The sequence below is a fragment of the Silurus meridionalis genome, chromosome 20 (genome assembly GCF_014805685.1).
Source record: "Silurus meridionalis isolate SWU-2019-XX chromosome 20, ASM1480568v1, whole genome shotgun sequence".
NCBI lineage: Eukaryota > Metazoa > Chordata > Actinopteri > Siluriformes > Siluridae > Silurus > Silurus meridionalis.
In genome coordinates, this window is record NC_060903.1 from 11,433,549 (window position 1) to 11,447,462 (window position 13,914).

At 39.5% G+C, this 13,914-nt stretch overlaps 1 protein-coding gene across 2 annotated transcripts; it reads left to right on the plus strand.

The window, feature by feature from the left end:
• Window positions 1–560: 560 nt before the first annotated feature.
• Window positions 561–8,896, plus strand: si:dkey-7l6.3 (zinc finger protein 235). Of its 2 annotated transcripts, XM_046877063.1 has the most exons (4): window positions 561–1,388; window positions 5,135–5,242; window positions 7,302–7,371; window positions 7,446–8,896. In XM_046877063.1, the coding sequence occupies exons 1-4, from the start codon at window positions 1,134–1,136 to the stop codon at window positions 8,279–8,281; spliced, it is 1,269 nt and encodes a 422-aa protein (XP_046733019.1). In that variant the 5' UTR covers window positions 561–1,133; the 3' UTR covers window positions 8,282–8,896. The 2 variants fall into 2 exon arrangements, with proteins under 2 accessions (XP_046733019.1, XP_046733020.1); XM_046877064.1 differs by lacking the exon at window positions 5,135–5,242 and having other exon boundaries at window positions 562–1,388.
• The last annotated feature ends 5,018 nt before the right edge of the window (window positions 8,897–13,914 follow it).

Sequence of the window (13,914 nt, forward strand, 5' to 3'; positions counted from 1 at the left end):
ATGCAACCCAGGCAGCAATAATGGACCACCTACTGGTATTTGACTAAGTTCCCCTTATTGGAAAATATGGAATCAATGGAAGACTGCTTGGGGCTGAATTGTAAAGTTCTCCACTGCTGGGCTAACAGATAAAAGTGAGACTTCCAAAGCAGAAACAAAGCTTCTTTTAAAGTCTCAGCTCTCATTTTCATATGTTTCATTAGTAGACCAGGTGGTCAAATTTGTGTTACAACTCATCATATACTGGATCGGATAAGATTTGTGAGATATTTCTGCCTGAATTTTAATCCAAATGAAGTGGTCAATGAACTGATCACTCAAGAATTACTAGGTGTGAACATAATGATAAGATATGTGACCAAAAATGTTAAAATAATGTTATAAAATATAAATGTTAAAATAATGTTAAAATGATCTGCAGATTGTGTTTGGGTCCAAATATAGACACAATGTTTTGTTTTTTCAACTAAGCATCCTTTTCAACAAACAAAAAAAGAGACATTAAACTTTAAAAGAAGACCAAAGACCTAAAAATTAGTTAAATTATATTTATTCTATATGGGTACAAATTGTGCAGTGAGGGTAAAGGGCTTGCTCAAGGGCCTGGAAACTCACAAACTTTCAATCAAAAGTCTCAAGTCATAACCACTGAGAGATCACTTCCCCAATATATGCAGGTAATCTTGCATAGTCTTTGCCATTTTTTCAGTGTGGTTTTTGGTTATATTTTTGCCTAAACGGTTTAGGCTTCAGGTAGTTTAATTTCAGATTGTGTTTCAGAGTCAGTGAATGTAAATGTTTCTCAGACAAACCAGGTGTAAACAGGAGTTTGAAACAAGTTTTACTGAAATATGTGCATTTCTGCTCTATTTCTCAACACCTGCATGCAGGAACGCGCGCTTCATGCCAGTGATTTCATTGGCGACTTTATTTAATTCAACCCGGAGACTTTTATTTTGATATAATCGGAGATTAAGTCAAGGCGGAATTGATATTTAATTGACAAACCTACGAATTAGCAGTTTAGTACGTGAGTGTCTGAAACCATAAACCGCCTGTTTGCTTTCATCGCACTGCGCCTCGGTTTTCTTCATCTCCTGTCACTGAATCTGCCACAATCGTGTACGAGGAGGATGGCGAATTACCGTGCATTTCACACACAACTCGCGACCATCATGGAAACCCTGACTCGGGCGGCGGTGGCTGAAATCTGCGAGCTGGTAGATGACGGTTACGCGGTTTTACACATGGAGATTTCACGACACCAGAAGGAGAATGAGGAACTCCGGCGAAAACTCCAGCTGATCGACTCAATAGTAGCTGCGCGCGGCTATAGCGACGAGACCGCGGCCGTGCAGGAGGCCATGAGCCGCCGCCACCGCGGGGAGGTGAGAATGGTTACTATTCGATTTATTTTTAAAAAAGGAACAAAACAAAAACACCATATATTGTCAGGCGATTTTGTTATTATTTTTTTCCCAACCATTGATCCATTAGCAATGGGATTAAATGCTATGCTTCTCGGACCACTGTACGAGAAAATACAGCATTTACCAACAAAATACAGCAAGGTGGCACTGTACAAAGGAGCGAGGTTGCCAGACAAACGCAAAACTGCCCTGCAGGACAACTCGAACCCATAGACTCCTTACACTGGGAAGTTACAATGCATATTTAGGTCGCACATTCACTATATTGTTGCCTTATCTAGGTCATAAATGTTCTATTATTATTATTATTAGTAGTAGTAGTAGTAGTAGTAGTAGTATTATATGGGGTAGCAGCTAGGCAATATGGTACAAGTGTTTCCACCTGACAGCTCCAGACACTTAACCTCTTCTCTGGCCAAGGGTTTTGCCAAAACCGCTTACTGTTTGGTTGAAAAAAAAGGTTTATACTGTGATACTGTTTTGCCATTTTTTAAGTTATTAAAACCTTCATGCTTACATGCATTATTCATTTTTGATCATTTGTGGGTTTGTTCCCTGGCAAATATCAATTTGATTCAGAACTTGCAGGACTGTCCAAAAGAGTTAAGTGTTTCAAATACTGTTAAAAACAAAGTAAATTTAAACTTGTATAAATAATAATAAAAACCCAGTAAGTAAGATGCTACTGAATGCCACTGAAAGATTTTACATCTATTTAATCTATTGCATGTGGTGAGCTTGAGGGAGTGATTTAAGGTCCTCTCTTTTATAGTCCATCCTGTATCATTTTTAAACACTGAGAGGAATCAATTCAGCTTTGGAACAGAACATAAGGGGGAAAAAAAAGCATGCTGGGTGTGTTGAACGAGGGAAATAATTCATAATAAACACCTTATGATGTGATCAGCCTGACAAAAAATGTATGTGGTTTACACTTGACACGTGACTTGCATGCAATAAAGAAACGGTGGCAACATGAGCATCACTGTTCACATCAGCTTTGTAGTTTGTGTACATCTGGTATTTACTGTAGTTCTTCAGTTCTTCTACACAATTCCTCAGTCTGTCCTCGGTTCTCATCCTTGTCAACCAAAAGACTTGTCAATATTTTACACATGAATTAGTCAAGTGTACGAATAAATTAAAAGAGGAGATTGGGGATTACTCCATTTATAATATGTGCCTTTTGTTGGATACCGTAATCCTTTATAACTGTGTGTATACAGTGCCCTCCACAATTATTGGCACCCCTGTTTAAGATGTGGTCGTAGACTTCTAAAAATTCTCCTTTTTTTTAAAACAACATAGAACAACATAGAACAACATAGGGCAGTGGTAGTCCAGTGGTTAAGGCTCTGGGTTACTGATCACAAGGTCAGCGGTTCAAGCCCCAGCACAGCCAAGCTACCACTGTTGAGCCCTTGAGCAAGGCACTTAACCCTATCAGCTCCAGGGGCGCCGTACCATGGCTGACCCTGCGCTCTGACCCCAGCTTCCAGATGAGTTGGGATATGCGAAAAAACTAGAAATTTCCCCACTGTGGGACGAATAAAGGTTAAATTATTATTATTAACCCAAATGCAAAAAAAGAGAAAAATCCAACCTTTCATTTAAGTACATAACTTTGGTGGTAAAAAAAATCATACATTTAGAAAAAAAAAAAACCTTGAAATCATGTGTCCCACAATTATTGGCACCCCTAACAATTCCTCTGAAAAATTTAATTTTTTTTTTTTTTTTATATATATATTTTTCTGTAGTTGCTAAGGTTGGTCAGGGTATCTAGGGACTTTTAATTAGTAATTCATGATTTCCTGTTTCCCTGGGGTATAAATATGACGTGACACAGAGGCCTAATTCTCTTACCCATTTGTCAACATGGCAAAGACAAGAGAACACACCATTCAAGTAAGGCAGATGTGTGTCGACCTTCATAAGTCAGGCAATGGCTACAAGAAAATAGCCACTCGCCTTAACTTGCCGGTATCTACAGTCAGAGGAATCATTAAGAAGTTTAAAACAACTGGAACAGTGACAAACAAGGCTGGAAGAGGTCCCAAGTTTATCTTGCCACAACGCACAGTGAGGAGGATGGTAAGAGAAGTAAAAAATTTCCCAAGCTCACCGTCACAGAATTGCATCAAAGAGTGGCATCTTGGGGTCACAGAGTCTCCAAAACAACCATCAGACGCCTCTACATGCCAACAAGCTGTTTGGGAGGCATGCAAGGAAAAAGCCTTTTCTCACTAACACTCACAAACGTAAACGCCTGGAGTTTGCTAAGCGGTACTGGGACTTCAACTGGGATCGTGTGCTTTGGTCAGATGAGACTAAGATTGAGCTTTTGGCAACAAACACTCTAAGTGGGTCTGGCGAAACAAAAGATGAGTATGCCGAAAAGCACCTCATGCCCACCGTGAAGTATGGTGGAGGATCTGTGATGCTGTGGGCCTGTTTCTCCAAAGGCCCTGGGAACCTTGTTAGGGTGCATGGCATTATGAACGCTTTGAAGTACCAGGATATTTTAAATAAAAACCTGATGGCCTCTGCCAGAAAGCTGAAGATGGGTCGTCATTGGGTCTTTCAGCAGGATAATGATCCAAAACATGTGGCAAAATCTACACAAAAGTGGTTCAGCAGTCACAAACTCAAGGTCCTCCCATGGCCATCTCAGTCCCCAGACCTCAACCCAATCGAAAACCTGTGGGGCGAGCTAAAGAGAAGAGTGCATAAGAGAGGACCCAGGACACTGGATGATCTAGAAAGATTGTGCAAAGAAGAATGGTCAAAATCCTCTCTGTGTTCTCCAATCTTGTGAAATGTTATAGGAGGAGATTAAGTGCTGTCTTGTTGGCAAAAGGAGGTTGTACAAAGTATTAACATCAGGGGTGCCAATAATTGTGGCACACATGATTTCAAGTTTTTTTTTTTTTTCTAAATGTGTGATTTTTTACCACCAAAGTAATGTACTTAAATAAAAGGTTGGATTTTTCTCTTTTTTTGCATTTGGGTTCTATGTTGTTTTAAAAAAAAAAAAGGAGAATTTTTAGAAGTCCACGACCACATCTTAAACAGGGGTGCCAATAATTGTGGACGGCACTGTATAAGACTAAGGGATACTCAAGAAAAATGAGGAAAATTAGAAGGTCTTTTGTAACCACACCTACAACTACACAGCTGATTGTTTGTTTTTTATTTGCCAACAAGATTCTTTTGTATGAAAACTTTATCTTGTTCGTATTTAATAATTGTTAGACATGTTAATTGTAACAAAACATTTGTTACCCAAAATGCCTTCCATAAAGTTAGTCTAGAGTGCCTCGTGTAGGGTCTTATCACTGGAGAATTGGAACATTGCTTGACAGACTTATCTTTTAAGCAACATAATGCATTTATGTCCAATTTTTCTTTTTTTTTATACTCTTTTAATCTTTTGTAGTTCATATCAGTACTTGATCAACTGTCACTTCAATATGTGTATGCCCAGAAAACAAAGCAAATCATTTTTCTGTCATGGTGTGGCGCCTTTTCTCTCTTGAATGTGGCCACTGCATATGGTTAGTTTTAAAATGAGGACAAGTTAGGAAAAAAATTTGAAAAAAAAAGTAAAAAAAAAAAAGACATTTAATGTCTAATCTCAAATGTTTTTTTAGCATTTATATGTGCCATTTGGTATCTAATATATCTTTATTTTGTTTATTTAGCTGATGCTTCTTATCCAAAGGCACATTCAGCTGAGACAGGATACAGCTGAGCTGGAGACCAGCAGGGGCAGCTCACAACCTTCCGATCAGCAGCCCACTCCGATCAAAGTTTCAACATTATTTGATACCAAAACAGCAGACTAATACATACATACATACATACATATACATACATATATACATACATATACATACATATATATATATATATATATATATATATATATATATATATATATATATATATATATATATATATATATATATATATATATATATACACACACACACACACACACACACACACACACACACACACACACACAGTACAGACCAAAAGTTTGGACACACCTTCTCATTCAAAGAGTTTTCTTTATTTTCATGACTATGAAAATTGTAGATTCACACTGAAGGCATCAAAACTATGAATTAACACGTGGAATTATATACATAACAAAAGTGTGAAACGACTAAAAAATGTCATATTGTAGGTTCTTCAAAGTAGCCACCTTTTGCTTTGATTACTGCTTTGCACACTCTTGGCATTCTCTTGATGAGCTTCAAGAGGTAGTCACCTGAAATGGTCTTCCAACAGTCTTGAGGCCAGGTCATCTGGCGCAGCACCCCATCACTTTCCTTCTTGGTCAAATAGCCCTTACACAGCCTGGAGGTGTGTTTGGGGTCATTGTCCTGTTGAAAAATAAATGATGGTCCAACTAAACGCAAACCGGATGGAATAGCATGCTGCTGCAAGATGCTGTGGTAGCCATGCTGGTTCAGTATGCCTTCAATTTTGAATAAATCCCCAACAGTGTCACCAGCAAAGCACCCCCACACCATCACACCTCCTCCTCCATGCTTCACAGTGGGAACCAGGCATGTAGAGTCCATCCGTTCACCTTTTCTGCGTCGCACAAAGACACGGTGGTTGGAACCTAAGATCTCAAATTTGGACTCATCAGACCAAAGCACAGATTTCCACTGGTCTAATGTCCATTCCTTGTGTTCTTTAGCCCAAACAAGTCTCTTCTGCTTGTTGCCTTTCTTTAGCAGTGGTTTCCTAGCAGATATTCTACCATGAAGGCCTGATTCACACAGTCTCCTCTTAACAGTTGTTGTAGAGATGTGTCTGCTGCTAGAACTCTGTGTGCCATTGACCTGGTCTCTAATCTGAGCTGCTGTTAACCTGCGATTTCTGAGGCTGGTGACTCGGATGAACTTATCCTCCGCAGCAGAGGTGACTCTTGGTCTTCCTTTCCTGGGCGGTCCGCATGTGAGCCAGTTTCTTTGTAGCGCTTGATGGTTTTGTGACTGCACTTGGGGACACTTTCAAAGTTTTCCCAATTTTTCGGACTGACTGACCTTCATTTCTTAAAGTAATGATGGCCACTCATTTTTCTGTACTTAGCTGCTTTTTTCTTGCCATAATACAAATTCTAACAGTCTATTCAGTAGGACTATCAGCTGTGTATCCACCTGACTTCTGCACAACACAACTGATGGTCCCAACCAAGAAATCACACTTATTAAACCTGACAGGGGACACCTGTGAAGTGAAAACCATTTCAGGTGACTACCTCTTGAAGCTCATCAAGAGAATGCCAAGAGTGTGCAAAGCAGTAATCAAAGCAAAAGGTGGCTACTTTGAAGAACCTACAATATGACATATTTTTCAGTTGTTTCACACTTTTTTGTTATGTATATAATTCCATATATAATTCCACGTGTTAATTTATAGTTTTGATGCCTTCAGTGTGAATCTACAATTTTCATAGTCATGAAAATAAAGAAAACTCTTTGAATGAGAAGGTGTGTCCAAACCTTTGGTCTGTACTCTGTGTGTGTGTGTGTGTGTGTGTGTGTGTGTGTGTGTGTGTGTGTGTGTGTGTGTGTGTGTGTGTGTGTGTGTATATATATATATATATATATATATATATATATATATATAAATAATTAAAGTAGCGGTCAGAAAATATGAAAGGGAGGTGTCTAGACTAAAATACCCCATCTAGCTATGCCTGTGCCCCTCCCTCTGCCCCACCCTAATCCAATCCCTTCCCATTTGCTCTCTTTGAGATCTTGGAGAACAGTCTGATTAACCACAAGGAATAGCAGGAAAACATGCACAAGTGGATTCTTATTAAATGAGTGTTCAATTATTTTACAGTCACGAGATTCAGAGGAGCATGCTCTCGTCGCAGTGCATGTCAAAGAGGAAGGTCAGGAGCCACAAACTGGTGAGTCAAAAATTTTTTTTTTACCAGTTAAATAATGGAGCAGATTATAATTTTTAATTTTTTTTCTTTCTAAGATGATGACGATGATGACGATGATGACGATGTTGCTGTGGTAACTCGTGATTCTCCAGATGAAAAAGTCATAGCACTTTTGTCACAAAAAGTCGGATCAGATACAGCCTCTGGAAATAATGACCTCCTTACACATGCTCTCGCCAACACACGCTCCCCGAGCCTACCTCCACACGTACTTGCAGACACACACTCGCACACTGAGGAGTCGCAACACTCAAGCGTGGATCTAACAGCCTCTGATGAACCTCTCTGTTCTTTTAACACACAGAGTAATGTGCACTCGTTGTCTGATACACACACTGATGCCAGCGGTCATAACCGTCCATTTCCAGATAAAATGTGCATGAAGATGGAGCCTATGGTGTCTGACATGAATATTACTTTGGATTGGAGAACACACCCAGTACATACTACACTGTCACACTCCCACAGTTCTTCAGGTGGAAATGGCACAAGGACACTGCATACTGCCCACAATTCCCCTCTTTATACTGCACAGCACTTGCTTGGACTGGGTAATGTGGCCGGGCTGGGGTTGTTTGGAGGACGTGGTTCCTTGCAAGGGGGTGGAGTTGGTAAGAGACATTTTATCTGTTCCATCTGTGGCAAGAACTTCACCACAGCACAGAGCTTAGACACACACATGCGCATACACACAGGTGAGCGTCCATATCGCTGTGAACAGTGTGGCAAGCGCTTTACTCAGTCTGGCCACCTTACAGCACATCAGACTGTTCACACTGGAGAAAGACCGTATGAGTGTACACACTGTGGCAAACGTTTTGCAGGCAAGCAGTATCTACGAATACACACCAAGAAACACCACCCTGAGTAACAGCAGTTCAACAAACACAACAGAAATGATACACTAATGTGCATATATTTGTGTATCCATAATATACTCTCCATGAAACACTACACTGAGTAATAGACATGTACCCACACATGCTTTGCAGAGGACATTAAAACAAATTAACACAGATGAATAAAATAAGTGTTTAGAATTCAAAAACTCTAAAAATGCTTCACAAACTATAACACAAATGTATTCAATGTGTGAGTCATAAAGACCAAATGTAATTTGAAATTAAATAATTACTCCACACAAAATAACACTTTAGACAGGAAAACATTTTGTAGGAATTATAGCAAAATACATGTGGGGAAATACTACTCAGAAATAGTCTTGTAAGCCAAATAAATATTACAGTAGCTTCTAGGTTCAGGACATTTTATTATTATGGAACTGAGCTACGACAAACAGGAGGAAGACGGTAGAACTCCACTGGTGATTATAAATGATTGAGTGTTTTTTATTTTTTATGTGCTGCTGTTTTTCTTTAGGGAAAAGATCATACATTTGATCATTTAAATTTAACTTTGGATGGTAGAATAACATGACTGAAGCAGAACTTTGTACAACATAATATACATTATTTCAGCTAAACAATTCCATGTGTTGGGTCATTTATATATTTTTTCTTTAAAGTGGGTGTAAGAAATTGAGCCAAACAAGAAATACATGACTGCATGTTGGTTTTCATGATTTACAGACTGTTGAAGATGTTCGAGCTCAGGGAGATTTATGTGGCTCTTATTTGCAGTAATGCGTTATATTACCTTGATCACAAAATATTTGTTTCCTGTGGCTATCAATTTAATATGGGTTTCTTAGATTGACACTGAAGTAGTCTGTGTTTTCATCTGACATGCTAAGCATACAGTGTCTGTCATATGTTTGGAAACACAGTCTTGTGTTTTTTTAAAAGACACATGCATGTTAATTAACCTTTATATGCAGCAAACTAGGTAAATGACAAAACAATAAATAAATAATTGGACTGTGAATGATTGGAAGAAAGTTCTGTGGACCGATGAGCCCAGATTTGCTATTTTTGGCTTTAACAGAAGAACTTATGTAAGACAGAACATAAGAGATTTTAGCAGACTTCCTCACACCTACAGTCAAACATGGAGGTCGTAGCTTAATGTTTTGAGATTGTTTTGGGGCTGGGAAGATTAGACATATTCCAGGACAAAGAAATATTGAATTAACACTGCTACAGTTTGATACTGATATCAATGAAAATCAACCTCTTTCCTTTAAATGACCTAGTTTGTTGCATACAGTGGTGTAAATAAATGTTTGCCCCTTCTTGGTTTCTTATTCTTTCGCATGTTTGTCACACTTTAATGTTTCAGATCATCAAACTAAAAATTAAATATTAGTAAAAGATAACACAAGTGAACATAACATGCAGATTTTAAATGAAGGTTTTTATTATTGAGGGAAAACAAAATCCAAAACTACATGGCCCTGTGTGAAAACCGAATTACTGGTTGGGCCGCTCTTAGCAGCAACAACTGCAATCAAACTTTTGTGATAACTTGCAATGAGTCTGTTACAGCGCTGTGGAGGAATTGTGGGCCACTCATCTATGCAGAATTGTTGTAATTCAGCCACATTGGAGGGTTTTCGAGCATGAAGCGCCTTTTTAAGGTCATGCCACAGCATCCCAAAGAGATTCAGGTCAGAACTTTGACTAGGCCACTCCAAAGTCTTCATTTAGTTTTTCTTTAGCCATTCAGAGGTGGACTTGCTGGTGTGTTTTGGATCAGAACCCAAGTTCGTTTCAGCTTGAGGTCACGAACAGATGGCAGGACATGCTCCCTCGGGATATTTTGGTAAACAGCTGAATTCATGGTTCTATTTATTACAGCAAGTCTGACAGGTCTTGAAGTAGCAAAACAGCCCCAAACCATCACACTACCACCATATTTTACTGTTGGTATGATGTTCTTTTCCGAAATGCCGTGTTACACTTTACGCCAGACATAATGGGACACACACCTTCCAAAAAGTTAAACTTTTGTCTCGTCAGTCCAAAGAGAATTTGACCAAAAGTCTTGGAGATTATCAAGATGTTTTCTGGCAAAACTGAGACGAGCCTTTATGTTCTTTTTGCTCAGCAGCATTTTTCGTCTTGGAACTCTTCCATGCAGACCATTTTTCCCAGTCTCTTTCTTATGGTGGAGTCATGAACACTGACCTTAACTGAGGCAAGTGAGGCCCGCAGTTGTTTGGATGTTGTTGTGGGGTCTTTTGTGACCTCTTGGATGAGTTGTCACTGTGCTCTTGGGGTCATTTTGGTTGGCCGGCCACTCCTGGGAAGTTTCTCCACTGTTCCGTGTTTTTGCCATTCGTGAATAATGGCTCTCACTGTGGTTCACTGGAGTCCCAAAGCTTTAGAAATGGCTTTATAACCCTTTCCAGACTGATAGATCTCAATTACTTTCTTTCTCATTTGTTTCTGAATTGTTTTGGATCTCGGCATTAATCAGTAATCAGTGGCAGTAATCAGGCCTGGTTGTGGCTAGAGAAATTGAACTCAGGTGTGATAAACGACAGTTTTAACAGGGGGGCAAACACTTTTTCACACAGGGCCATGTAGTTTTGGATTTTGTTTTCTCTCAATAATAAAAACCATTTAAAAACTGCATGTTGTGTTCACTTGTGTTATCTTTTACAAATATTTAAATTAGTTTGATGATCCGAAAGGTTAAAGTGTGATAAACATTCAAAAAACTAAGAAATTAGGAAGGGGGCAAACACTTTTTCACACCACTGTATATCCAAAAAGAAGCATTCATTATTTGGGCTATTTATATCAAAATTAAGTCACTGATATAGAAATTGCTAAACTTTTTAAAACGTAAACTTAAGGGTCAAAAAGTAATTTGAGCACTTTGAGAAACTGTCTAAACTGGAAACAATAGCTATGATATTATGCTGGGTTTCTTTTCTAATCCTATGCCAGGTCTGTCTTCAGCTCCTGCTTGTTTGTGGGAGTTTTGTTCAAAGTCATTTTCAACTGGAATCACATCAGATGATTTGCAAAGCCAAACAATTCACTACTTTGCCTAAATAATCTCTTGCACTGCTTTTAAGGTACGCTTGGGTCAGTGTCCATCTGCTATGTAAATCATGTGAATGGGTTTAAAGCTGTGGCTGAATTTTACTGCCCCCAAAAAAAAAAAAAAAAAAAAGATATATATAATATATATACATACACACACACACACACAGACACACACACACAGACACACAGTGGGTACAGAAAGTATTCAGACCCCCTTACATTTTTCACTCTTTGTTATATTGCAGCCATTTTTAAAATCAAGTCAAGTCAAGTCAAGTTTATTTGTATAGCGCTTTTCACAACAGACATTGTCTCAAAGCAGCTTTACACAAATCAACAGTGATGGTGAATGGTGTGAATTTGTCCCTGATGAGCAAGACTGTGGCAAGGAAAAACTCCCTTAGATGTTATGAGGAAGAAACCTTGAGAGGAACCAGACTCAAAAGGGGAACCCATCCTCATCTGGGTGACATCAAGAGTTTGATCATAAATCTTTCAACAATAAAGAACACTGGACAGTGAGAACTAACATGATTACTGGAGTATAAGATTATAAGTGATGTTCTTTCTGCAGTCTTATACAGTCTATATGGTTAGTAGCTCCGAGTTTTATGAGCTCAGCATTTGTGATCACCACAGATCCAGCATTAGCTTCTCCATGCCAGAGCCTTTAAACACTCCAGGAGGTCCAATGTCAAAACTCCACACATGTAGCGGGATCCAAATGGCACTGGTACGCCTCTAGATGGTTCGGGATGTTTGTGAGTTCGGCATCTACTTCTTCAAAGGTCCGTAATCATCACGAGGTGGGAGGTGACTGAGCTGGCCAAACCTCAGGGTGTCTCGGGATGGGGAGAGAAAGAGAAGCAGTGGAGAGGAATTAGCGTAGCTGCTGTTCATGATATTAACAGCACAAGTTGATAATGTGCACGTGATCAGATGTTCTGGAGCACAAGGTTATGATGTGAGACGTATGTTATGTGTAGGCTTTGCTAAAAAGATATGTTTTTAATCTACACTTAAACTGGGAGAGTGTATCTGAGCCCCGAACACCGTCAGGAAGACTATTCCAGAGTTTAGAAGCTAAATGTGAAAATGCTCTACCACCTTTAGTGGACTTTGCTATTCTAGGAACTACTAGAAGCCCAGAGTTTTGAGATCTCAGGGAGCGTGGCGGATTGTAGCGTGTTAAAAGACTGGATAGATACATGGGAGCCAAACCATTTAGTGCTTTATAAAATCATCCAAGTTCATTTTTCTTCCTCATTAATGTACACATAGCACCCCATATTGACAGAAAAACACAGAATTGTTGACATTGTTGCAGATTTATTAAAAAAGAAAAACTGAAATATCACATGGTCCTAAGTATTCAGACCCTTTGCTCAGTATTTAGTAGAAGCACCCTTTTGATCTAATACAGCCATGAGTCTTTTTGGGAAAGATGCAACAAGTTTTTCACACCTGGATTTGGGGATCCTCTGCCATTCCTCCTTGCAGATGCTCTCCAGTTCTGTCAGGTTGGATGGTAAATGTTGGTGGACAGACATTTTTAGGTCTCTCCAGAGATGCTCAATTGGGAGAATCGGGAGAAGGTTTTCATCCAGGACATCCCTGTACTTGGCCGCATTCATCTTTCCCTCAATTGCAACCAGTTGTCCTGTCCCTGCAGCTGAAAAACACCTCCACAGCATGATGCTGCCACCACCATGCTTCACTGCTGGGACTGTATTAGACAGGTGATGAGCAGTGCCTGGTTTTCTCCACACATACCGCTTAGAATTAATGCCAAAAAGTTCTATCTTGGTCTCATCAGACCAGAGAATCTTATTTCTCACCATCTTGGAGTCCTTCAGGTGTTTTTTTTTTTAGCAAACTTCATGTGGGTTTTCATGTGTCTAGCACTGAGAAGAGGCTTCCGTTGAGCCACTCTGAAATATAAAGCCCCGACTGGTGGAGGGCTGCAGTGATGGTTGAATTTCTACAACTTTCTCTCATCTCCCGACTGCATCTCTGGAGCTCAGCCACAGTGATCTTTGGGTTCTTCTTCACCTCTCTCACCAAGGCCCTTCTTCCCCGATAGCTCAGTTTGGCCGGACGGCCAGCTCTGGGAAGGGTTCTGGTCGTCACAAACGTCTTCCATTTGAGGATTATGGCGTCCACTGTGCTCTTAGGAACCTTAAGTGCAGCAGAAATGTTTTTGTAACCGTGGCCAGATCCGTACCTTGCCACAATTCTGTCTCTGAGCTCTTCAGGAAGTTCCTTTGACCTCATGATTCTCATTTGCTCTGACATGCATTGTGATCTGTAAGGTCTTTTATAGACAGCTGTGTGGCTTTCCTAATCAAGTCCAATCAGTATAATGAAAACACAGCTGGACTCAAATGAAGGTGTAGAACCATCTCAAGGATGATCAGAAGAAATGGATAGCACCTGAGTTAAATATGAGTGTCACAGCAAAGGGTCTGAATACTTAGGACCATGTGATATTTCAGCTTTTCTTTTTTTAATACATCTGCAAAAAATGTCAACAATTCTGTGTTTTTCA